Raw genomic sequence first — 27,185 nt, forward strand, 5'->3', positions numbered from 1 at the left:
TTCATATAAAAGTACTGAATCATATATTCTGCTAGGATTAGATAAATAATATTTGTCTCCCACAAATCTTATCTTAATACTGACACTGCCAACATTATCTCTATGGCATCATCTCAATGCCATGCTATGGCAAGACATACAGCTAAAGGTCAGCAGGAGCTTTTCGCCAGTGTCGCTAAATAACAGTATGTACTAGCTGCTCCTTATAAAACAGGTATTATGGTCTCACTGCCCACATTTTCAATTTACTAAAACAGGTATGTTCCACCTTTCCATTATAAAAGAGGTTACAAGGACCTCGTTATACACATTTTTATTTATCAAAACATCTATATCCGGCCTTTCTGTGATAGGAAGCTCATATAAAAATATATATAAAATCATCAAAATAAAACCAGAGCAACAGATAAAAAAAAAATCAAGCAGGGGGAAATGAATTTGTTTTCCCCTCTCATAATTGCATGTATGGAATGGAGCAAGTGGCTTGGGGCAAGCATGATGAGGGGCAGGAAAATGGTGAGTGGAGAAAGGGCTAAAATACTCCCCCCACCCCCCAAACAACTGCATATTTACCGTATATACTTGAGTATAAGCCTAGTTTTTCAGCACACTTTTTGTGCTTTAAAAGCTGCCCTCAGCTTATACTCAAGTCAACAATTCGTTAAGAAGTGTACAAGAACGGCGGTTCTTTACTCTCCCCAGGCAGCTTGTTCCATTACTGAACTGCTCACATAAATGCAAACTTTAGACCCCAGAAGGCAGAAAGCCTATCAGTTAAGGAACTATTAAAACCCCACAGGTGCTCACTTTCCCTGGCTGCTGCTTAAACAGGACAGGATCCCAGCCTTCTCTGTATAACACAAGGGAACATTGCACTGTGGGTTAAACCACAGAGCCCTAGGGCTTGCTGATCAGAAGAATGGCGGTTCGAAACCCTGCGACGGGGTGAGTTCCACAGCAGCAAAGGAGGAAGAGGAAGGAGCAGCCCAAAGGGCTGCTTTGGGCTGCTCGTTCCTCCTCTACCACAGTGGCAAAGGTGAACCGGCTTATACTTGAGTCAATAAGCTTTCCCACATTTTTGTAGGGAAATTAGGTGCCTCGGCTTATATTTGGGTCGACTTATACTCGAGTATATACGGTACCCCAAATGACCCATCTCCCAAAGCTGCTTTACACAAAAAGTGTAGCCATAGGAATATATAGCAAATACATCTAGTTTGTGTCTTAACAGAAGAACTATACTTATTGGGCATGTTCTAGCCGAAGCTAAGCACTTTGAATTAGAGATGCCTGTGAAGTTATCCCTAGCCAGGCGTGGGGCGAAAAACACTGTGGGCTGATAAAACTTTCCTCAAAGTGGAATCTTTCCCAAAGATTCGCCAACTCAGATAAAAAAAATCAAGCCAGAGAAGTATTCCCCTCTCAAATCGCTCCCCTCTGTCAACATCTGCAATCCCCCAAAGGAGTCCCGTGCCAATGCACCTCCAAATACATTTACCCCCTTCCCTTCCCATAATATTGGTGGCAGCACAGAACAGTAGTATGAGAAGATGGCTCTCTCTCTCTCTCTCTCTCTCACACACACACACACACACACATACGCATATATCCTCTCCATCACCCCACAGTGCTGCCTAACAGTGCAACTCTGAAGGGAATTCTGGGAGATAGTTTTGCCCACCCAAGGATTCTGCAATGACTCCTGTGCAGCAGTCAATATAAGGAAAGGGATTTCTGAAGGTGTAAGGGAGGGAGCGTTTGGATTGGTTCATAAAATCTTTCTCCTGGGAAAGTCAGAGAATCCCAAAGCCAACCCAGAGAGAACTTTAGAAAGTTCAGCCGTCTCCCTGGGAGAGATTTCAGCAGGTACCTAAACTGTACCAATGAGGCTTCCCATAGGCACCTGGTTGGCACTGTGAAGACAGGATGCTGGACTAGATGGGCTATTGGCCTGAACCAGCAGGCTCTTCTCAAGCTCTTATTGTTTGTACAAGGCAAAGGGGAAAATACAGTAGTGTCACTAATATGCCATTTTATGATTGAAGGGTTAGCCACACAAAAAAAATAAGGGAACAGCATCTTCTACCCAAACTAGTAAGTTGTGTGGTCTGTGGACTTGAAATCCCTTGGTTCAAATCTCATTTTAGCCCATGGAATTCAGTGGTTGACTTTTACCTAGTCTCTTATAGCTTGGAGCACATTGAATGTCATTCACATTAACCAGAGAAGGCACTAATTTAAATAGGTTCCTAGGTCTAGGTTCAATAATGTTTAGACAACCAGGAAAAGGATGTTGAGAAAACTAGTTATCACCAAATAAGGCTGCATGCAGGCTTATGGACACTTGTTGTTGTTGTTGTTCAGTCGTTCAGTCGTGTCCGACTCTTCGTGACCCCATGGACCAGAGTACGCCAGGCACGCCTATCCTTCACTGCCTCTCGCAGTTTGGCCAAACTCATGTTAGTAGCTTCAAGAACACTGTCCAACCATCTCATCCTCTGTCGTCCCCTTCTCCTTGTGCCCTCCATCTTTCCCAACATCAGGGTCTTTTCTAGGGATTCTTCTCTTCTCATGAGGTGGCCAAAGTACTGGAGCCTCAACTTCAGGATCTGTCCTTCTAGTGAGTACTCAGGGCTGATTTCTTTGAGAATGGATAGGTTTGATCTTCTTGCAGTCCACGGGACTCTCAAGAGTCTCCTCCAGCACCATAATTCAAAAGCATCAATTCTACGGCGATCAGCCTTCTTTATGGTCCAGCTCTCACTTCCGTACATTACTACTGGGAAAACCATAGCTTTAACTATACGGACCTTTGTCGGCAAGGTGATGTCTTTGCTTTTTAAGATGCTGTCTAGGTTTGTCATTGCTTTTCTCCCAAGAAGCAGGCGTCTTCTGATTTCGTGACTGCTGTCACCATCTGCAGTGATCATGGAACCCAAGAAAGTGAAATCTCTCACTGCCTCCATTTCTTCCCCTTCTATTTGCCAGGAGGTGATGGGACCAGTGGCCATGATCTTAGTTTTTTTGATGTTGAGCTTCAGACCATATTTTGCGCTCTCTTCTTTCACCCTCATTAAAAGGTTCTTCAATTCTTCCTCACTTTCTGCCATCAAGGTAGTATCATCAGCATATCTGAGGTTGTTGATATTTTTTCCGGCAATCTTAATTCCGGTTGGGGATTCATCCAGTCCAGCCTTTCGCATGATGTATTCTGCATATAAGTTAAATAAGCAGGGAGACAATATACAGCCTTGTCGTACTCCTTTCCCAATTTTGAACCAATCAGTTGTTCCATATCCAGTTCTAACTGTAGCTTCTTGTCCCACATAGAGATTTCTCAGGAGGCAAATGAGGTGATCCGGCACTCCCATTTCTTTAAGAACTTGCCATAGTTTGCTGTGGTCGACACAGTCAAATGCTTTTGCATAATCAATGAAGCAGAAGTAGATGTTTTTCTGGAACTCTCTGGCTTTCTCCATAATCCAGCGCATGTTTGCAATTTGGTCTCTGGTTCCTCTGCCCCTTCGAAATCCAGCTTGCACTTCTGGGAGTTCTCGGTCCACATACTGCTTAAGCCTGCCTTGTAGAATTTTAAGCATAACCTTGCTAGCGTGTGAAATGAGTGCAATTGTGCGGTAGTTGGAGCATTCTTTGGCACTGCCCTTCTTTGGGATTGGGATGTAGACTGATCTTCTCCAATCCTCTGGCCACTGCTGAGTTTTCCAAACTTGCTGGCATATTGAGTGCAGCACCTTAACAGCATCCTCTTTTAAAATTTTAAATAGTTCAGCTGGAATATCATCACTTCCACTGGCCTTGTTGTTAGCAAGGCTTTCTATGGCCCATTTGACTTCACTCTCCAGGATGTCTGGCTCAAGGTCAGCAACCACATTTCCTGGCGTGTATGAGACCTCCATATCTTTCTGGTATAATTCCTCTGTGTATTCTTGCCACCTCTTCTTGATGTCTTCTGCTTCTGTTAGGTCCTTTCCACTTTTGTCCTTAATTGTGGTAATCTTTGTACGAAATGTTCCTTTCATATCTCCAATTTTCTTGAATAAATCTCTGGTTTTTCCCATTCTGTTATTTTCCTCTATTTCTTTGCATTGCTCGTTTAGAAAGGCCCTCTTGTCTCTCCTTGCTATTCTTTGGAAATCTGCATTCAATTTCCTGTATCTTTCACGATCTCCTTCGCATTTTGCTTGTCTTCTCTCCCCCGCTATTTGTAAGGCCTCATTGGTCAGCCACTTTGCTTTCTTGCATTTCTTTTTCATTGGGATAGTTTTCGTTGCTGTCTCCTGTATAATGTTACGAGCCTCCATCCACAGTTCTTCAGGTACTCTATCCACCAAATCTAAATCCTTGAACCTGTTCTTCACTTCAACTCTGTATTCATAAGGAATTTGATTTAGATTGAATCTTACTGGCCCAGTGGTTTTTCCTACTTTCTTCAGTTTAAGCTGGAATTTTGCTATAAGAAGCTGATGATCTGAGCCACAGTCAGCTCCAGGTCTTGTTTTTGCTGAGTGTATAGAGCTTCTCCATCTTTGGCTGCAGAGAATATAATCAATCTGATTTCGATGTTGCCCATCTGGTGATGTCCATGTGTAGAGTCGTCTCTTGTGTTGTTGGAAAAGAGTGTTTGTGATGACCAGCTTGTTCTCTTGACAGAACTCTATTAGCCTTTGCCCTGCTTCATTTTGATCTCCAAGGCCAAACTTGCCAGTTGTTCCTTTTATCTCTTGACTTCCTACTTTAGCATTCCAATCCCCTATAATGAGAAGAACATCCTTCTTTGGTGTCATTTCTATAAGGTGTTGTAAGTCTTCATAGAATTGATCAATTTCGGTTTCTTCAGCACTGGTAGTTGGTGCATAAACTTGGATTACTGTGATGTTAAAAGGACTGCCTTGGATTCGTATCGAGATCATTCTATCATTTTTGAAGTTGCATCCCAGTACAGCTTTCGCCACTCTTTTGTTGACTATGAGGGCCACTCCATTTCTTTTACGGGATTCCTGCCCACAGTAGTAGATATGATAGTCATCCGAACTGAATTCGCCCATTCCTGTCCATTTTAGTTCACTGATGCCTAGGATGTCAATGTTTATTCTTGCCATCTCATTTTTTACCACATCCAGCTTACCAAGGTTCATGGTTCTTACATTCCAGGTTCCTATGCAATACTTTTCTTTACAGCATTGGACTTTCCTTTCGCTTCCAGGCATATCCGCAACTGAGCGTCCTTTCGGCTTTGGCCCAGCCGCTTCATCAGCTCTGGATCTACTTGTACTTGTCCTCCGCTCTTCCCCAGTAGCAAGTTGGACGCCTTCCGACCTGAGGGGCTCATCTTCCAGCGTCATATCTTTTATATGCCTGTTGTCTTTGTCCATGGAGTTTTCTTGGCAGGGATACTGGAGCGGCTTGCCAGTTCCTTCTCCAGGTGGATCACGTTTGGTCCAAACTCTCCGCTATGACCTGTCCATCTTGACCTGTCCATAGCTTGCCTGAGTAATTCAAGCCCCTTCGCCACGACAAGGCAGTGATCCATGAAGACACTTACTTCCATCTAAGTCCCAATGAAGTTAGTGGGGAATTAAACATACACAGGCCTGCATAAATACATGAAGTTGGAATCTACATTTTTCTGTACATGTAAACACAGAACAAGTGCATGCATGTCCTAATTAAAGGAGCTAACTTCATGTACATTTCCACACCTTCCATTTCCCCGTGACCTCTTACTTCCCCAGAGACCCACCTTCCCCTCATATTTGATCTGAAATTGGCTGAGGGGTTTTGGTTGCCTAGCAACGTCAAGCCAGCTTCCTCATCCCTGAAGCAACCAAATGGCTGACATTTGTGAGTCCGGAGAGGCTCTAAAGAACGACGACACTGCTGCCTGGTACTTTTGGAAAGCTAATACTGTGCAGAATTACACTAGTCTGGCCCTGGCCACAATATCAAGTGGAGGCTACACAGTTAAGTAGAAAATGAAGCAACTTGATTTCAACGTGTAATTGCTATTTTATTGACTGAAAGCCAGAACCATTTTGAGCTAATAAAAGAGTTTAAAATGAAGGGGGTGAAACTAGCAACATAATTGGCTTTAGCTATCATTCTGGATGGAGAGCATTGCTGAATACTGCAACTGTTTGTAAATTGTTTACATGGGCTGACTGAATGTATTGGGGAATCTATTTTTTAAGATAACGTGACTAAAATTTTCTGAGCAGTTATTACCAACTACTGCAAGAGATTCTGTCTATATGGAATGTGGGGTCACATTGCTATGGAATTGTTTGTATAGAAAAGGGGCAGCTTTTGCTTGATGACTTGGCCTCCCACAAGAATGCCAAGAGCCCAACGTTAAGAGGCAATTGGTGTAATGGTTAGAAAGCCCCAGCCATGATGTTTACGGGGTGATCTTGGGCCGGTCAGCTGGACCTACCTCACAGGGTTGTTGTGAGGATAAAATAGGGGTAATTAAAAAACAACAACACAGTCGCTGAGCTCATATTCAAAAATCCGGGAAAGGGAAATATTGCCATTTATATTTACACTAATTCTCCCCTCCCCCCAGAATATTCAGATCAGAACAGATGCTATATAATGTAAGCACAACTATCTGCAAATTAGAGTACTTTTATTCAAAACATGCTGATCCTACAAGAGCCATACCATGCAGGTGTCTTCAATTTGAAAAGTTTCTCTGAAGCCTGTATCACTCTTGTGTGGTCATTTGCCAGAACACTAGCTCCCAGGAAAAATCCGACTTCCCAGTAACTCTGCAATTTTTCCAAGTTTCCTTTTTTCCCAAGCAGGCTGCTTATCTTTACTCCTGGAGAAATAATAAAGAAAAAATTCTCCGTAAGACTGCACTGCAAACAAAAACTCAGGTTAATGCGTACTTAAGCTCCATTGAAACTGGTGGTCCTAAACTTGCGTAATCACCCACAATACGGTGTTCTGATTTATGAACCAGTCTTCCTTCTCTTTCTGCTTCTCTCTTGCTTAACTGCAATCCAGTTTCTCAATATGACAAGATAATAGAAAGCGAGCATTTAACTGGTAGCTGCACTGGATTCTGAACCAGCACCACTAGCACATATGGTGACTGGGATGGCAGACAACCTAATCATCCCAAGAGTGCATGCTTTAAGAGATGAGGACATATTGTAGGCCCTTCAAACCCTATCCATGTTCTAGCCAATGGCTACCCAGAGTTTTGAACACTGATCCACTGAATAATTCTGGCATTTCTTCACCTATTCTTTGCATTTCCCCTCTTTTTAATTCAAGGGACTGTGACCCACTAATATAGAATAGACCCACTGAGATCAAGAAAGACACAACTAATCTAACTAAGCCCACTGATTTCAATAGGTCTGTTCTGAGTATTACTTAGTCAGATCTTGTGTTTGTTCTGAAAGCCTCAGACATTTCAAAATAAACACAGTGAAGGTTAAGGCAACTCAAATCCACAGAACAATCCACAAAACACTGCTACTAAGCAAGCTTAATTTAGCTCAGAGAGACTTCATTGGGAGCCCTGCAAAAATAAATAAGATTTATTTGTTGTCATATTTGGAACCCACTTTTGAAAGCGATCCTGAAGAAAGTGGCTCACAAATAACAACCACAAATGTCATTTAAAGCATGTGCCCTTCAGATATTTTGGACCATAACTCCCATCGTCCCTGACCACTGGCCATGCTGGCTGGAGCTGATGGGAGTTATGGTCTAAAACATGTGAAAGGCACTATGTTGGCAAAGGCTGAAATATCAATTACGAAACAACAATTTCATACAAGCAATCTAACTATAATTGCTTTTGCAGCTGCACTGTAGCCATTTAAAATATTAGTCTGCTATAATAGACTCTTGATAATGCCATGCATTAACCCTAGGACCCTTAGGTTTCAGGGGAAAGGAAAATTTATAGTAAATAACTATTACAACTAATTCCACATTTAGAGGAAGTGTAAGATAATATGTAGCTCAATAAGAATAACCAATGGGGGAAACGATGGCTTGCAAGGACCCTCACTAGGATAAACCTTAGTCCTACAGAGCCAATGAAGTTTGTTACTAGATTATTCAGAGACTAGAACTAGCAGGGTTTACTTATCAGTATTCATAATTTATCCAACAATATCACCGAGTCACCATAAAAAGCTCTTTTCATTACTGACTCTGCAAGAGAGACATTTAACCCAGAAAACTGAACTTAGGCAAGACAATTGCAACGGGTAGGATCCATGCGGTGGCTCAAAGTTACATCTTTTTAATGGAAAACTTAGCCGAAGTGCAGAATTACTAACTAACAAAGAACTCTGACTACATTCATCAGATTGTTTCCTGTAAAACAGAGAGTGGTGAAAATGCTGTCACTGAATTTTATTTGCCCGTGCATCAACAGGCTATAATTACCAACTTTCCGTAGCTCAAATGAGGTATCAAACTGGTGACCAGCAGCCAAGAGGAGGACTGCATAATTAATCCCCGACTGTAATGTTGGTTCTGACTCAAATGCCTTCTTGAACCTAGGAGAACAAACAAGTTATAGATATAGATATAAAATAAGACGTACAAAGGGGCAATTATATACTGTTGTACATATTTGGTACTCTAAGTGCCGCTCTTCAGTTTGTTCAGCCTGACCAACCTGTTCATGCACAAAAATATTTTGCTTATAATTTTCCATCCAGGCAGCATGGTTATTTTAAGAAGCCAACGTTTACAGCATCCTCCTACTGTTTTCTTCAGATTCTTGTGTTTATTCACTTGTGAAAAATATATAGCTGGTTAACAGCTTTGCTGTTTTGCACCAAGAACTATTTCTGAACACTGGCATTAAAATTCCTCATGGCATTTATACTAGAGTTATGATTTATGCCCCCTCATTATAGATTGATATTGTTGTCATGAAGTTATCCTTCTCTTATTTATATTCAGTGATCCTGCGACAGTAGGCAAATCAGTACAGAGCTATGCAGTATACCAAACTAGAATGAAAGGTGGAAGAGTTTTCAAATACATATTTAATAATACCAACACCCAGTGTTTATTTGTAGAATTCATCTCAAGTGCTCAAAGTGCTTCACAATAAAACAATCCTGTCAGGCAGACAAAGGTTGCGGGAATAGGAGTTTGCCCACAGACTCGGAAGTGCTGTAGCTCAGTGGTAGAGCATCTGCCTTGCAGCACTGCATGCCGAAAGCCCTGGCATCTCCAGGTAGGGCAGGGAGAGGCCTCTGCCTGGAGACCTTGAAAAATGCTGCCTGGCAGTGTAGCCAATACTGAGCTAGATAGACCAACAGTCTGATTCTTTGTTCCACCTGGTCTGAACAAAGACATTGGATTCTTATCTCATTATACATAACAAAGCTATCTTTAGCCATCTCACCCCTTGCCTTTCCCTGCAAGACTAATTACAGTGGTGCCCCGCTAGACGAATGCCTCGCAAGACGAAAAACTCGCTAGACGAAGGCATTCGTCTAGCGGAAGGCTGCCGCGCAAGACGAAAAAGTCTATGGGGCTGCCTCGCAAGACGAAAAATTTTCGTCTTTTTTTTTTTTTCTTTTCGTTTTGCGGAGCGCGGCTGTCATTGCCGCTCCGCAAGACGAAAAACCCGCTAGACGAAAATTTTCGCAGAACGAATTATTTTCGTCTAGCGGGGCACCACTGTACAGCCGTTAAGAGTCGTCAACAGGTTTTCCACACCTATCTGCTGATCACCCATTCCCACCACCCTTCTGAGCAATACCCCTCCCCACTCCCTCACTATATTTAAGGATCTGGTGACTTCTGTTTCAGTGTATCTGAAGAAGTGTGCATGCACACGAAAGCTCATACCAGGAACAAACTCAGTTGGTCTCTAAGGTGCTACTGGAAAGAATTTTTGATTTTGTTTTGACTATGGCAGACCAACACGGCTACCTACCTGAGTCTGATTCCATATAAGGAAGCTTCCTATGTACTTAAGGAATTCATAAGAGGCTTTAACTGCAGGGGCATCCAGCTCACAACTTACGCTCTTAGGGTCCATTTACGCACGCCCCTTAAGCATGTGTCAATGAAGCTGGGCAGGTCTTTTTTGTTTGAAAAGGTGTGTTGGAAGGGACTGGAGTAAGAAGGAAAAAGCGTCTCCATTTTCAATCACCCTCTCTCACAGCAACTTTTCAAACAAAAGACAAAGGAGCCCACCGCAGATCAGTGGTCAGAGCACTGGTCCTTCCAATTCAGTTTAACTCGTTTTATTACCTCTCTTCATTTTGCTGTACAGTCAGGCATGACAAAATGAGGAAGGACATTCAAACTAACACAATGTTGATTTCCAAAAAAGAAATCCTCCCCTCCCTCACTAATAATTAACATGTTTGGCAGACACATAATTTCATTCCTGCTATACATTTTCCAGGCAACTTTACAACAGAAAAAGGAAAAGTCCACCAAATAAACTGGAGTTAATCTTTCTACTCAAAATGCACTAACTTGGCACTGAAGAACAATTAATTCCTTAAATTTGTAAGATTCCTTGGATCTCTTAAAATGTTGCTTAACAGGGCAAAAATGCATGAGAGACTAAATCCAACCCAAACAAGCATTTCTGTTCATCCAAAGTGCACACACAAAAGGAAGGCAAGCAGCAGCCTATATTTACCAGACACACCACTTCCCACTTTCCACGACTTTTAAAACGAGTTTACTGTAAATAGGCAGTGGCGGAGTTACATGGTGGAAGGCAAAAAAATCTTGTTTGTGTGGAAAACAAAACAGCACAGTGAAAGCATGCCCAGAACTCTCTGCCTGAACCCTGTCTAAAGACCACAAAACAAGGTTAAAGGTGACTGTTTATTGCATTCCCTGTGCTCATCCAGCCTTTGCCCAGTTAAGTCCAACAGCTGCTTTCAGAAGAGGGACAGGAAGGGAAAAGTACAGCTAAATAACCTGCATTAGGCAAGAAGTTAGGAATCAAATGGGTACAGGGATCACCACCATCTTACCTCCAGAACTCAAGTGGAAGGGCTCTTCAAATACCCTGAATGCTATTGGCACAGTTTCTGCTGTTGCCACTGTTATAACCCACCCATTTTAACACTGGAGTGTTTTGAGCTACATAAGCTGAGACCTTCCCCATCCCCCCCGAGTAGAAGTCTGATACCCTGGGAAAGGAACAAGATGGCTCTGCCATAGAGACTTGCCAGTCCTGCCATATTTAGATGATTTGCAATGTATGCTACTACCAGCAACTACAGAAACTTTCTACGTGATCAGGGTGAGACCACACTAAATGGTTCTCCCCAATTATGTGTGCTATCTCTATGTGCAGATGTTGCCAGAAACTTCCTCATGGTGGTAGAAATGTAAGATAAGAGGTTTCCTCACTGCTTCATTACTTTGTGAGCCATCAGTTCACAAACATGCCATCAGGGAACAACTTGAGAGTACAACATGAATCATGTGGCTAAAGGCTCTTGGGACTCTGATGCCTCTGAATGGCATGAGGGATCATATTGCTTGCTATCACGCTGCAGCTGGATTCCAATGCAATGCTAAACCATGGTTTGGTGCTACACATGCATGAGCATATGCCTTCTTCTTCTTCTTCTTCTTCTTCTTCTTCTTCTTCTTCTTCTTCTTCTTCTCCTCCTCCTCCTCCTCCTCCTCCTCCTCCTCCTCCTCCCGCCACATGGCCAGGAGAAGGACTTCACCAGCAGTTATTTTCAGTTTCCACTAATCTTGACTTGTATTTGTTTGGGGACCTGGGATCATGGTTTATCACAAACCCTGGCCAGTTTCAAAAGAAGCCAAAAAAGATACTATTAAGATAGTTTGTTTAGTTAACCAAGGATGCGGGTGGCGCTGTGGGCCTCTTGGGCTTTCTGATCAGAAGGTTGGCAGTTCGAATCCACACAACGGGGTGAGCTCCTGTTGCTCCGTCCCAGCTCCTGCCAACCTAGCAGTTTGAAAGCACACCAGTGCAAGTAGATAAATAGGTGGCAGGAAGGTAAACGGCATTTCCATGCGCTCTGGTTTCCATCACGGTGTTCCGCTGCGCCAGAAGCGGTTTAGTCATGCTGGTCACATGACCCGGAAAGCTGTCTGTGGACAAACGCTGGCACCCTCAAGCCTGAAAGCAAGATGAGCGCCGCAACCTCATAGTCGCCTTTGACTGGCCTTAACCATCCAGGGGTCCTTTACCTTTGTTAACCAGAGGTTGTGAAGTACCATAGTATCTGATCTGCATGTAACAACTAACTGAGATAGAGATTTCCAGGTGTGTGGAAGGAAAGAGGAAGCCCAAGACTTTGCTTGGGCTTGTTTCAGTTTGTGCATGTAGTGCTAAAGTCACGGTTTAGCATTATGTACAAATGCAGCTGGCGAGTAAAAAGCCCTTCAAGGTGACAGGCTTTATTTCCAGTCACAGTCTCACAATATATTTAAAATTCTCAAAATTAATAAAAATTGAATAGCTTTTTATATCTGGCTTTTAGGAGAATCTGTCTAGGTGGAATTTTTCTTTAGTGTGCGACAGAATCTCCTTTAAAAAATACACATGGAAACAATACAAAATACAGTGTACCGTAATACATTAAATGCTAAAGCCAAACCTTTATATCAATACAGCACATAAAATGTCTGTCCAGCGCAATAATAAAAACTCAATGTAAACAAAATAAAACTGCAGCAGCATGTCAGCCTTTTTACACCATGTATACAAGGAACTAAACATTCAGTATACAAGGTCAATTTAATGACTTAACAGCTCTAAACATTTGTAGCAGAACTCCTAGTACTATGCTGGAAGCTTGTTGTTAATAAGTCACTTACTCTCTTCAACTTCTAATATCTGTCCTCCTTTAACCCTCTTCTCTCTCTCTGCTATAGGCTGCTGTTTGGTTATGCCTGCTTGGCTACAGTCATCTACTGGAAACTGGCAAAAAGCTGAACCCAACCAGCTGACAGCTTTGGGCCCACACCCAGACTAGCTAGAGACTTGTTAGCAAGAGGAAGAAAACCATCTTGCCTGATTTACCCTGTCAGCATTATAGCAGCAACATGTCTGAGAAAAATCTGACAGCTAATAATTAACTTGTCATCGCTGTGTTGATATTAATAGAAAGTCTATCACCTAGCAGCATTCACTCTTGTCCTCAACTTGGAAACAAGTAGATCATGAGAGAAGATAGGAAGATAAGCAATATGGACTCATTGAGCATGCTTCAATGGGCAACAGAAAATAATGAAACAAAACTTCTGGCAGTGAAAGAGTTGGCCCCTGTCCTCCAACATCAACTGTGAAGTCTAACTGTAATCATATTTATTCACTAGATTATTAATTAATTTTATGTAGCCATGAGTTTGTAGAAATAGAAAAAAAGGAGCCCAACTCCCACTCCTATTGTCAGCTGGAGTGTTTTTGTTAAAATTATGTAGACATGTAACATGGTGCTACTTACCATAAGGTGCCTTGGTCTCTACTTTCTGTATCTGCAAATCCAGAATCCAGGAAGATATCTTTGTAGATCCGTCCCACAAGGCAGTACATATCTGAAGGTACTTGGCTCTCATTTTCCACAAGAGGTATCATAATATCTAGAGCTTTCTGTCTGTCTCCAGGAAGATTTCGCCTGGATTTTAAAAAAGAAAATAAAAAAAAGAATACAAACATTTGAATTTGTCATAATTCTCTGTTGTCCTGATATCTGAACACTTTACATTCTTTTGGCATGGCTGGAATTTGAATAGAGCTGTGGGATAAGGCAGGGATTAAAGATAGCTGTCTCATTTAATTGAATGAAAATAACCTTCTCCTTTTGCTGTTCACAGAAAATTATACTCTAGGCATCTGGCAGTCTGGCATAATGCATACGAAACAGGGAACATTTTAGTAAATTCTCTGTTCAGATATTACAGAATAGTTTCTCTTTGCAGCATGATTTTCATCTGGAGTTTTAACATAATGGGTTGCAATAAAGGTAGCAACAGGAAATGGATCTCATAATCTGTCACAGTCAGTTGAGGCATTTTGACTTAAAAAAATAGTTTGTTGCTCTGAAGTAGGAAATCTAAAAATAAAACTACCGGTATTTGCTGATTGGTCAGTGCAGGGAGAATCCATTCTTGCACTGACCAGTTTTTGAAGGTCTTCCCATTCCATGTTCTCATGATCATCAGATAACATTGATTCCTTGACTGACCTCAAATTAATGCAAGTTTCTTTGAGATGCAGAATTGCTTTCCAAGTAGGAAAAAGCACACAAACAAGCCATCGACTCTCAAATACAGATTTCTTTTGCTGCTTGTACAGTGTGTTTATATGCTAAGAAATTATCCCATGTACAATTATCACACATGGTAATCTAGACCTTGTTTGTATAGCTGTTCTACACAGAAGCTATACGTGCAGGAAATTAGTCACATTTGAAGCATCCCTGGGTAAGCAGCCCTCTCCATATTTCCCTAGCAACACAATGAAGGAGGCATTCAAGAGTGCCTTTCTATGCTTTGCAGCTTTGTAAAATAATGAACAAATAAAGAATGCCCAAAGAGGCAAAATCATCAAATTAATTAGATTTTCTCCACATCATTCCAACTATATTTTATCTCTGCTTTGTCCTCAACTTTCCATCTAGAAAGCTGACTGATATGAGAAATTTAACATGGCTATAAGAGGCTAAAGATTCAGTTAATACAGAGTCCATTTCAGGTCACATATGTTATGTAACCATTTTGTAAAATGCCGATTAAGTGGTGGCAACATTTGCTCCAGATTTTTTGCGGTGTAATTTTCCTCACCTGTTTACTTCCCGGTTGCCACTTTGCTCTCTGCTTATCAGCCGTGCAAGGCACAAATCCCAAAACTGGATATGACACTTTGCTCCAAGTGGATTTGCTCTGAGCAGTAGACTCACATGATTCTGCTTCCACCCCATTATTTGCCAAAGGAATAATGCATTGTTTCAAGCTGAAACATTAGCAGAACGAGCCTCACTCCTACCTCAAGTTGCCTAAAGTATTTTACTTTTACTGTTATGAGATATTCAAAACTTAAGCTGGTACCCACACACTTTCCATTCTTCAAGATTACAACGAAGGTGAACTTTCTGTACATTTCTTTATGATGATGATGATGATGATGATGATATAAGTTTAGACATATTGTGCCATAACTACAACTATCACAAGGCCTGTGAAAGCTATCATGGCTCACAGATTACAGCTAGAACTTCCTTACAATGTGAACACATTACTAGTCTAGAGAAAAGAGATTGCTAAATATCATTTCAGTTGACCCTGTGAACTGGCCTATTCACTTCCACTATGTCATCTTTGCTTGCCCAGTGACACACACACAACTCACCCTATTCCATACCCCACTTCAAAACAACCTTCTTCCATGAAATCTTTTCTGCCCCTTTTCAGCTGAACCTTCACCAACCTGGTGCCCTCCAGACGTTTTGGCCTACAAGTCCCATTAGTCTCTGCCTGCAAGGCACTAAGTTGACAAAGGCAACTCAAATGCAAGCCTTGTCCTCCTTGTTGTTGTTGTTGTCGTTCAGTCGTGTCCGACTCTTCGTGACCCCATGGACCAGAGCACGCCAGGCACGCCTATCCTTCACTGCCTCTCGCAGTTTGGCCAAACTCATGTTAGTAGCTTCGAGAACACTGTCCAACCATCTCATCCTCTGTCGTCCCCTTCTCCTTGTGCCCTCCATCTTTCCCAACATCAGGGTCTTTTCTAGGGAGTCTTCTCTTCTCATGAGGTGGCCATGATACCCATGATACTCCTTATACCCATTCAAAGCCAGGAAATGTTCAATTTCCCTTTTTAAAATAATATTTTAAAAAACCAATAGTTGCCCCTGCATATTCTTATGCAGGGACAGAGTGCCTTATATATTCTATTAAATATTCAGGAAACCCAATACGTAACATATTCTATGCTGTGCTAAGCACAGCTTTGTTGCTAGATAGCTAAAGGAATTCCTCAGGAAGACCAAATTTGTCCAGGTGCAGAGCTTCCAAATCTGATAAGAAAGAAAGCCAAAGTTCAGAGCCCAATCAGTTGCCCTCTGCTTCTTGTTATCCGCTGCCACTTCCTAACAGAAGCTATTTTGTCCCACCTATTTCCCAAGCAACCTCAGATATCACTGTGTGAAATAAACTGGCAGCTGCCAGAAGACAGTGGCGGCATTGCAAATGGAGTATTGGCTGCACTGTAGCCCAACGTTTTGCTGCCCAGTTCTGAGCTTGCCCCACTGATAATAACCTCTCTGCATGGTTATGCTAGGGCATATAACCATAGCAGCTTGTATGTTATATATGGCAGAAGGTTTCAAATCTTGGTCCAATGAGCTTCCTCAAAGGTAACTGAAATCAGTGTCACGTCCCGGTACAATGCAGATCAAAAGAAATTGGAGGAGAGAGGAAGGGACCAGGGTCAGGTGAGGTCTAATTTATTCCAGGAAAGAAAAAGTAGGGGTGTGGGTGTGTGGGTGTGTAGGGGAAGCATTATTTCTAATGGTAGCAATCAGCATAAAGAACAAGAATCATAGACTATTGCATTATGTAGCACAGCAGTGAATTAGAGCTTACATTGTGCTTTATTTCGTGATCCAGATAAGGCATTTCATATATGCACATCACCAGATGTCTTGCAAACAAGAGATGGTCTAAACATTGCACTCGTCACGAGGATGCTAGCCTCTAGTGACAATATTTATTAGCCTAAAATATTTATATGCTTCCCTTCATTTTACAAAATTTGCAAGGTGGATAAAATAACAACTCCCAAGACTGATTCACAACAATAATAAAAAAACAGTATCATGCACAGCAGAACAACATTAAAACGAACCCAACAAATACAAGCATAAACCCAGCAGAATCAGTAAAAAAATAAAAAAAAATACCCTCAGTTTAAACCAGCTTCATGACATGCTGGAAGGTCTGGGTAAATCATTGCCTGGTGTCAGGAGGACATCAGATTCAGTGCCAAGTGAGCCTCATGAGAAAGGCATTCCACCTCCACACAGGACAACTGAGGGCACAGCACACAACAGTCACCACCAGCTCAGCTTCAGAAGAGTGGGGGGACTCAAGGAAGGGCCATTGATGAGGACTGTAAAGTTTGGTCAGCTCAGGTGAAAAAGTAGTCTTTTAAGAGTTATCTGGGTCCTAAGCTGTTTTGAGCTTTGTAAAAGCAACAGAACCTTTGACTGTGCTTGGTAACTGAATGGCAGCAAGTGTTTTCATTTTTCAAAACAACTATTTCCCACAGCCATTCCCAATTAATAGTCGAGCATCTCTGTTTCGAACTGAAGTTTCTGAAATGTCTTCAGAGGAAACCCCACATACTTCAGTCTAAATTGGAGGTTCCCAGAAAATGGATACCAGTAGCCAGGTATTCTCTCCCTCCAAGGGGAATCATAGCTGATGCAAAGGCAAAAGAATGGGGAGGCATCAATTTGAGCTACAAAAGTAGATGCAAGCCCAAAAGTGCAGGAAAAAATAATTTTCAATGTAGAGACATTCCAACAAATGTTTTGCACCAGACATGCTGTGAACAAACTGGCTCTTCCTCAGAGGGTTCATTTTAGTTATAACTGGAGAACTTGCCTTAGCTGGTAAAAGGTACCATATTGCATATATGCCAATTGGTCTCCAGTAGCAAAACTGGGTGTTTCAGCTCTCCAAAACCTTTTGAGGGAGTGCATCCAGAACAAGCTGAACACCACTGCACAGGTCACACAATTCAACAAAATCTCTGTCTTGACCAGACTAAGCTTCAATTTTTGGCCCGTATACAATCTGAGACAGAAATAGCCAGGTGTCAAAAACTCCACACCGGAATAGTGATGACTTCGCTAACTTGTTTAGCACAATTCATTATGTAAATTAAGACCCTCAAGTCATAAGCATTCCATTTTCCACCAGGGAACACCATTGATGTAGATATCTAGGCTAGCTCTAAGTGAGCGAACTGCCTCCATCTCAGGTGCAATGAAATCTTAATGATATTTGATTACTGTACTGATGGCTCTGATCATAAATAAGTCACCAAGTGACTAACATACTAAAGATGCAACACAGAGATTTCATTTATCTTAACAATTCTACATGCCCCATGCCCTACTGCACCCTGCCATGCCCTGTTTGCCTCATGCACAATTTAGAGAACCATGGCTCAAAATTTTAGTCTACCATTCTAGTCCTAAGAGAGTATTCATACAGGCTAATTCTTTCAGCCATAGAGAAGTCATGTTGTATTCTTACAATTACATGCCTACAGTACATTGTGCACATTTACATCAGTGTGCATGCTGCACATCACGTCTGGTCAGAATTGTGCCGATTTGTACTTTATGTTTTTTGAGTACATTTCATGGATTGTTCAATCAACAACCGTCTCTTCATGTTTTCTATTTGATCAAACTGCTTTCATAATCATGTGCAGAAAGGAAAGTTAAATACCGATTTTCACACAGATGGAATGCCAAATCTAACTCCCATGGTGTGAAGGAAGAAGAAGAAGAAGAAGAAGAAGAAGAAGAAGAAGAAGAAGAAGAAGAGGTAAAGAAGGCAGGGGAGATGCAGAAAGAGACATGTGACTTGAACAAGAGGTTCTACTGAAAAAGCGGAGAAAAGCTTCAAGCCTTTGTAGAAGGAACATTTAAGGAAATGACTTACATGAAACCGACAAAATTTCATTAGGAAGGAAAGCTCTTACCTGTTCAGTGCAAATGCATAATGAAACTTCACATGATGATGCAAAGCCAAGTCAAAGGTTGGAAGTTTCTCTAATGTCTCTACCAGCTTCACAATAGAATCATAATCCTTCCAAGAAACAGAATGAAAGGATTTATTTAAGTCATTATAGCAAGAAAGGGAAATAAACAACTTTCCTGGTGTACTTCTGACATGACAAAATGATTTAATAGTTGCACCTGGAGGGGCACAAGTTAAAGTGGACACTATAATCATAATGGTCTTCATTATCCAATGAAAGAGCTCTTACTCAACCATCCTCTTTCTGCTTCCATTCAACTGCCACCTTCATTTAGGTTGCAACCCTCTACCCAGTTATGTGTGAGAGAGTCTCATTGAATGACTTACTTCTCAGCAGGCATTCATAATATTGCACTGTTCATTTTAAAAGCACTAATTTAAGCCTGATGTCCCCATTGTAGCACCCACCAAGGCAACTTGCCCACCCACCAAAATGAAGGTTTGGGGGAGGATTGCCTCCCTTTTAGTCTGTGTTATATTGGTTGGTAGGGTAGTAGAAGATCTTGATGCCTTTTTGTGTGTTTGTGGGCTGGTTCTGAACATCACCAGTTTTTCTTTTGTGAAATGCATGTTTTGTTGTGCCAGAATTCCAAATGTGCCCCTGAACTGAAAAAAGGGGGGTGCAGGTGGTGATTTAATTAAGCATAATTAAGCCATATTTCTTTTTTTTATAGGAAAAGGCACCATTAATAGCAAATAACAAATGAGGTAAAATGAATAATTAAAGCTTTCTCTACACACAGGAATAGAAACTTACACAGGTATAAGAGAGGTTATAAGGGCAATTAACATAGGCTTGTTATCACCAATCCCCCACCTGTATTTATCAGGAAGCAATAAAAACAGACTGAATTTACAAGGAGGAAATGTTTCAGTTAAAAGGCACAAGAGCCTTTGAAAAGCTTCAATAATGTCTTGCATCTCCAAAGTAGACAGGCTGCTGCTTTACTGCAAAAGCGAAACAAAATAAAATGCAACTCAGGTCCAAAAAAAAAATTAGATGCTAACAGAAAACATTGAAATTCAACAGGCTGACAACGATGCTGTCTGGATGCCCCATAAAAAGTGAATAAAGGATGCCAGTGTGGGCTCGTATGAAAGCAGCCTAAGAAACCAAGAAAATATAATGGCTGGCATCCAGCAGTTCCTGGGCACATAGCTATACAGTATAATCATTCCAGAGCTCTCATTCAAACTGCAGCTCCTCCTGTCATACTGGAAGTGGATTTCTATATAAAGTTTTGTTGGGCACAGGAAGCAGAACACGGACTGTATGAGAAGAAGCACTACCATGGGCTGTTAGGATTCCACAGAAGGATTTTAAAATAGTTTTCATTTAGAATGATGCAAGGAGATAAGAAGTGAGCTCTCCTATCTCACCCTCCTCCAAGCAGGGGTTTCTAAGCACCATCACATGGACAAGTACATGAATGGTGGAAGGACCATAGGTCTGTTGCAGAGCACTCACTTTACATACAGAAGGTCCTGGCATAGCTACTGCCAGTCAATGGGGGCAATATGGAGCAAGGCAGTGTAAGGCAGCTTTCTAGGGACTCCTGCAGCTTAATCTGACAGTGGTTCCTTGCATAGTATCAGATGACACTTCTGTAGGGTTCTATAGCAAGGGAGGGGATCTAAGTCAGTATGAGAGAGCTTCCTATGTTGCACTGGGACTCTTTCAGCTCACACTAAAAGTCCCAGCAAAAGCATGGAATTTTCTCACATAATTTCTTTATAACCCAGCTACCAAACTTAACACAGTGTTCTCCAATATGCATAATAATAATAGACTTTTTAAAAAAGGAATTCAGAATCCTAGCCATTATACACTCATCCCTTTCCACAGGCCTAGGCATAGATGTACACAAAGTTGCCATGGCAACAAAGTTCTGTTTTTAAATCTGGCAACTGCATGAGTGCTTTCACTCTGCAGTGAGACATAAGTGCCAGTGAGCCATTTGTCCAGAGCTCCCTACATGCGTCACCAGGCTCTTTTCACTGGAAGCAGCAGCTGACCCAGATCTATTTACTGGTCAAGCATTTGCTTTGAGAATTTTCTGAAATGGGTCTCTGCAGCAGATATTAATTCCCTCTATTTCTGATGTTCCGGTGTGTGTGCCACTCACTGCTCATGTAGCCAAAACCCGTGTTCTAGAGCAGAGGTGTGGAACCCAAGGGCCACATTCCCTTCTGTGCAAGCTTCCGAGGGCCACATGCCCAATGGTGGGTGGGGTCAGAGACAAAAGCGGGCAAGCAAGCTAATGCAAAGTTTACTTTTGTGTGGTAGGCATTACCAAGGTTGAAGGACACATTTCAACCATGAAAAATTACCAGGGATGGGAAGCAGGGCCACTGAGGGGGTGTGGCCTAGGAAGTGTTGTAAGGGTAGATAAGAGAGGCCTAGAGCAGGGGTCAGCAAACTTTTTCAGCAGGGGGCCAGTCCACCTTCCCTCCGACCTTGTGGGGGGCCGGACTATACTTTGGGAAAAAAATGAACAAATTCCTATTCCCCACAAATAACCCAGAGGTGCATTTTAAATAAAAGCACACATTCTACTCATGTAAAAACACTCTGATTCCCAGACCATCCGCGGGCTGGATTTAGAAGGCGATTGGGCCGGCTCCGGCTCCCGGGCCTTAAGTTTGCCTACCCATGGCCCAGAGCAGTGGTGGCCAAACTTGGCCCTCCAGCTGTTTTGGGACAACAATTCCCATCATCCCTGACCACTGGTCCTGTTAGCTAGGGATGGTGGGAGATGTAGTCCAAAAACAGCTGGAGGGCCAAGTTTGGCCATCACTGGCCTAGAGGAATGAGGTTCTCCACTGATGCTCTAGAGCAGGTATGTCCAACAGGTAGATCGTGATCTACCGGTAGATCACTGGATGTCTGTGGTAGATCACTGGTAGATCAGTGGCTCCCCCCAAAGAAGATAAAAAACTTTGGCTGCCCTAAAAAAAAACCTCAACTTCTTTGCCCCTAAAATGACCTGAACCACCAAAAAAGGGCTTTCCTTCCTTTAAAAAAGCTCAATGTTGCTTTCCTCCTCCCCAAAGAAGCTCAACAACTTTTACATAACCCCAAAAAACAGGGCCTTCCTTCCTTAAAAAAGCTCAACAACTTTGACCTGAACCCCCCAAAAGGGGGTAGATCACTGCCAGTTTTTAACTCTGTGAGTAGATCGCAGTCTCTTGGAAGTTGGCCACCCCTGCTCTAGAGGGAAATATTAGCAGGCTCAGGAAACCCACAAAGGTTTTACCTTATTTATTTGTTAAATATCTATTCCCCCACCCCACCAGGAAGGCAAATGTCAAAATGATAAATCAATACAGACTTACAGTAAGAGAAAAACATCTTTTTTGGGGGGAGACCTTAATGGGGGCAAGCTTCCTCCGAAATAAGGGCCTTGTGTGTTTAGCTAGCCATGGAAAGCTGATTGACCAGGGTGTGTGTGTGGGAAACCCGCTGGGAGGTGGAACTGGAATGAAATATCTATGGAAGAAGGCACATCTGACTTCTAGGAACAGTGAACAGGAGCACTCCACGGAGTATGATTTTGTTACAATGAATTAAATATGTTAGTAGTGAGAAGAAATATGTTGGTTGGATAACAGGAGCAATACATTCAAATTAAACAATAGGAGCCTACCTGAATATCTCTGTAAGACAACAACAGGTTTATCACAATGTCAGCAGACAGAAGCTCAATGTTATCCACCCGTTGTCGTATCCTGGCCAGTTCTGTGGCTAGTTCTTTTCCCGTGTATAAGTTACGTGCTTTTCGGATATCATTAAGAATTGACTCCCTGAAGTATTGACTAGAATGGAAAATAAAACTATCAATTTAAGCCTGAATATTCAAGGACAGCTACTTGACTACCTGATTCTACAGTAGACACAATGATGAAATACGAGCGTGGGACTCTCATTCTACTGCTACTGGGGACAATAACTGGCAGTAAGAGAACCAGGAAGACAAACCAAGGTAATGAAAGGTGATGTCAAGAATGATAGGAGTTATAGTCCAATAACCTCTGGAGGGACATAGATTCCCCAACCCTGCAATAAAGAGCTGCACATATGGAATGAATGCAGGAAACTGCAAGCTGATCACTTCTGTAATGCAGCCATATAACATGCTTCATCCCTTTAAATTCAGAAGAACACAAAATATTTGCAATACAAGGGATGCATGAACAGAAGTCACATCCCATGTTTCATATACAGTGGTGCTTCGCAAGACGAAAAAAAAATCGTTCTGCGAGTGCTGTCGTATAGTGAATTTTTCGTCTTGCGAAGCACCAACGGGAGAATAGCGGTTTGACGGGGGGGAATTTTTTTCCATCTTGCGAGGCAAGCCCATAGGAAAATTCGTCTTGCAAGACAGCCTTTCGCTAGCTAATGCCTTTCGTCTAGCGAGTTTTTCGTCTAGCGAGGCATTCGTCTAGCGGGGCACCACTGTACATAGTTTAGCATGGTAAGGGATGTTGGAAGCTGGGAGAGAGTTGTGTACTTCTTTTTCTTGTTGAGACCAAGGCTCTTCTGGGACAACTTCTCATTTTCAGTGGAAGGGGTACAAAAAGAAGTGGTGTCTCTCTACCCCTCCCAGACCTAGTGATGTTAAATTCTTGAGAATAATCTTTTGGTGAATATTCTTGAGAATATTCTTGATTAATGAGAATATTAGAGAAATTTCATTTAAAATAGGAGAATGTTCATTTTAATGCATTGAAAATGATATAATTAGTTAATATACATGTTTATTCATGGGTAAACTTGTTCAGGTGGCAACCAAAAACTGTACAGATACTTTTATTCAATAGGGCAATGCAGTGAATTCACATTCTTTGATTTTTTTGTACCAAACTTGAAATTGATTGTATAGGCCGGGGGTCAGGAACCTGCGGCTCTGGAGCCGCATGCGGCTCTTTCGCGGCCCTGCCACGGCTCCGGGGCGGCTGCCTGGGGCGCGGAGGTGGCGCGGAGTGGTGGGGGCACTGCGCCTGAGAACTCCTCGGCCGGAGGGAAGACGCGCTAGCCCTGCCAGCGATGGAGGGGCGGTTTGCAGGGGGCAGAGAGAGAGGGAGTGAGGGGGCAGCCGGGGGGAGGCGCGGGGGGCGGGGCCTGGTGCGACGGCGGCAGCGCAGTTGGCGGAGCGGAGCGGGGCCGTCCCCGCCGCGGCCCGCCACTGTGAGCGCGCAACAGGCGCTCCTCCTTCGGCTCCGGGGCGGCTGCCTGGGGCGCGGAGGTGGCGCGGAGTGGTGGGGGCACTGCGCCTGAGAACTCCTCGGCCGGAGGGAAGACGCGCCAGCCCTGCCCGCGATGGAGGGGCGGTTTGCAGGGGGCAGAGAGAGAGGGAGGGAGGGGGCAGCCGGGGGAGGCGGGGCCTGGTGCGACAGCGGCAGCGCAGTTGGCGGAGCGGAGCGGGGCCGTCCCCGCCGTGGCCCGCCACTGTGAGCGCGCAACAGGCGCTCCTCCTTCGGCTCCGGGGCGGCTGCCTGGGGCGCAGAGGTGGCGCGGAGTGGTGGGGGCACTGCGCTGCGCTCCTGGCCCGCCTGGGCTGCGCCCGCCGCGCCGTCCTCCTGACCCGCCGCGCCTGCCCGCTTCCCTCCTTGGAGTGTCGGGCCCGGCGGGCGGCTGGGGTGTCCTTGTGGGGCTTGGCTCCGTTGCGCCTTCCCCGCCCCCGGAGAGGCGGGCGGGCGGGGGACCTTCCCGGCGTCGGTCACCGGATGGTGCTGCTGCCGCCTCCGCCTGGCTTTGCTGCTCCGCCTCGCCGTCCGGCGCCTCTTTGGCAGCGGGATCCGGGGGGCACCCGGGGGCCCGGCCGGGACTCGGAGCCTTCCTGCGCCGCCGTGCAACAGGAAGGCCGGGCGGCGGCGGCGAAAACGTCCGGGCTGCTTCTGAAACCTCCGCCAACCGGTGCTTCGCCAGCACTCGCTGCGGGCGGTGTACATGCTCAACGATGGCCCCAAGGGCGGCTCGGGGGCCCGGAGCCCCGAGGCCGGCGCGCTGCAGAGCCTGGCGCGATTCCCCCCCCCCAAAAAACCTGTTTTTTGCTTTTTGGCTTTTTGCCTTGCTCTCCCACCCCCCTCTCTTTTTTTCCTCCCCTCCTTTTTTAATCCAAGGGGAGAAATCCCATTTTTTAAAACAAACAAACAAACAAACGAAAAATAAACAAACACCCCCCACAGCTGCTGCAGCCACTCTATTTGAATTTTTATTATTACCCTTTTCTCCCTCTATCCCCCTTTTTCTTTTCTCTTCCCCTTTTGTTTTTGTTTTCAAAAAAAGGAAAAAGAAGAAAAAGATTTTCCCCCTTTATTTTTATTTTTTAAACTACTACATATTTTTAATAGATATTCTCCCCACCCCACCCCACCCCCAATTTATATTTTTCCACCCCACTTTTCCATTCCCACCCCCTTTTTCTTTCTTTATTAATTCGCTTGCCAACCTATCTTAGAGGGGGAAGCCCTCTCTCCCACCCACCCCACCCCCAATTTATATTTTTCCACCCCACTTTTCCATTCCCACCCCCCTTTTTCTTTCTTTCTTAGTTCGCTTGCCAACCTATCTTAGAGGGGGAAGCCCTCTCTCCCACCCACCACACCCCCCCCCAAAACAACTTTGAGCTGAACCCCAAAAAACGGGGGTAGATCACTGCTGAAAGTAGATCACAGTTTCTTGGGAGTTGGCCACCCCTGGTATAAGACATGTAACTAGAATAAAATTTTTAAAAAACCAAGCAAATAATTGTAATAACTACTGTAATAAAGCACTGCTATAATTTCCCTAAAATTTTGGTTTCATTCGCCTTTCCGTGCTGAAATGTCACAACCTGAAGGACCATGGCTTGCCCCCCCCCCCAGTTTTGATCCTGGGTACGCCCCTGAGTCAATGCAAAAAAGTAAGAACTTATTCTTGTTGTTTTTACTAATTATACTTTGCATTGGCTCCTATACGTTATTTATTATTATTGCATTAAGGTAAGAAACAATATATGCAGCGTTATATTTGTTTTAAATGTCGCAATGGTTTTGCGGCTCCCAGGGTTTTTTTTCCCTTTGGAAACGGGTCCAAGTGGCTCTTTGTGTCTTAAAGGTTGCAGACCCCTGGTATAGGCCTAGGTACGTTAAGTGTACAAAGCATTAAAGCTACTTTCTGGTTTTTTTAAAAATCGCACTGTATGGCCACGGGTATAGAATTGCTAAGAATAAGGTCACACCAAAATAGAAAAAAGGCTATTACATATAGCTGAAATACATACAAATTCAAATGTTCAAATTCAAATACATACAAATTCAAATGTTCAAATTCAAATGTTCAAATTCAAATGTTCATTTAGTTTTAAAGCTAAAAAAAAAATGTTTTCTGTAGTTCACATTTCAGAACTGCCAATGGTGAATGACACAATGCCCAGTAATCATTATTCATTACTTACACTGGCAATATCACAGCTTGACTTACTATTTACTAGATTTTTAAAATGTTATAAAACTGGTTCTTACATTAGAATTTACAGTTTGTGGAGAATATTCTATGGAGAATTTTCTGGCAGAGAATATTCTCCGGAAAATATTCTCACCTCACATCACTTCCCAGACCCACTTTTTACTTTTCAGGTAGTCTCTTCAGCTTCTTGAGTTTTTGAAGAAGTTGAGGTAGGATTGTGGGTTCTCTCCAGTTTCAGTGATATCACAGCTGGGGTGCATTGGCCTTGCTATCAAGCAGCTTGACCAGGAACAATGTCACCCCACCCAGGTGACTCCCAATACAAAGAATGCTCCTACACACAAGGTTGCACCTGACCAAGTTGTTCCATTTGCATAAACACTTGTGCTTGTGCAATAAAACTTCTCCACCATCTCCTGACATGCACACACCAAAAATTTGTTCTGGGGCTCTCCCAAACCCTAAAGTAGAATGGTGGGAAGTGTGTGGGGATGGAAGAAGAGTAGGAGGAAGTGCAATTGCACATGCAGAAGTCCTTGAATGAATGGGACAATTTCACTGTACAACCTAAGAACACCCAGTTTATCATCCCTTGGATGCTACTACCATATCCTGTACTTGTCTCACTGATGTTTCTCCCCCTCTTGAAAGGCTTTCACGTGTGAATTTGGCAGAAGATTGCATTATGGTGAGGATCCTTACCTTGAGCTGGCCTGTGCCACCTTCAAAAGTTGAATGAAACGGTCAACCAAAGGTAAACATATTGGCCCGAGCAGAAGTTCAAAGCTGGGCTGCATCAGCTCAGTTAGTCCTTTCATAAAACTGCTGTCACAACAGTAGACTTTGTTATGGGGAGTTATCATATATGGTACAAATATGTAGTTACCAGTGCACATCTACGGGAGATATAAAAATATACACTCTGTATTAATTACGG

The 27,185-nt window shown here is 43.2% G+C and overlaps 1 protein-coding gene across 3 annotated transcripts in view; it reads right to left on the bottom strand.

The window, feature by feature from the left end:
* The window catches only part of MAP3K5 (mitogen-activated protein kinase kinase kinase 5), a 97,520-nt gene that overhangs the window by 37,952 nt on the left and 32,383 nt on the right, over positions 1 to 27,185 (bottom strand). For all 3 annotated transcript variants that reach the window (XM_033143865.1, XM_033143866.1, XM_033143867.1), the window contains exons 4-9: positions 26,951 to 27,144; positions 22,446 to 22,614; positions 18,740 to 18,846; positions 13,467 to 13,637; positions 8,434 to 8,546; positions 6,682 to 6,841 (exon numbers count right to left, since the gene is read on the bottom strand). In XM_033143865.1, coding sequence (XP_032999756.1) covers positions 6,682 to 6,841; positions 8,434 to 8,546; positions 13,467 to 13,637; positions 18,740 to 18,846; positions 22,446 to 22,614; positions 26,951 to 27,144 — 914 coding nt within the window. The remainder of the gene's footprint in view (positions 1 to 6,681; positions 6,842 to 8,433; positions 8,547 to 13,466; positions 13,638 to 18,739; positions 18,847 to 22,445; positions 22,615 to 26,950; positions 27,145 to 27,185) is intronic.

This window comes from Lacerta agilis, chromosome 3 (assembly GCF_009819535.1).
Source record: "Lacerta agilis isolate rLacAgi1 chromosome 3, rLacAgi1.pri, whole genome shotgun sequence".
NCBI classification, from domain to species: domain Eukaryota; kingdom Metazoa; phylum Chordata; class Lepidosauria; order Squamata; family Lacertidae; genus Lacerta; species Lacerta agilis.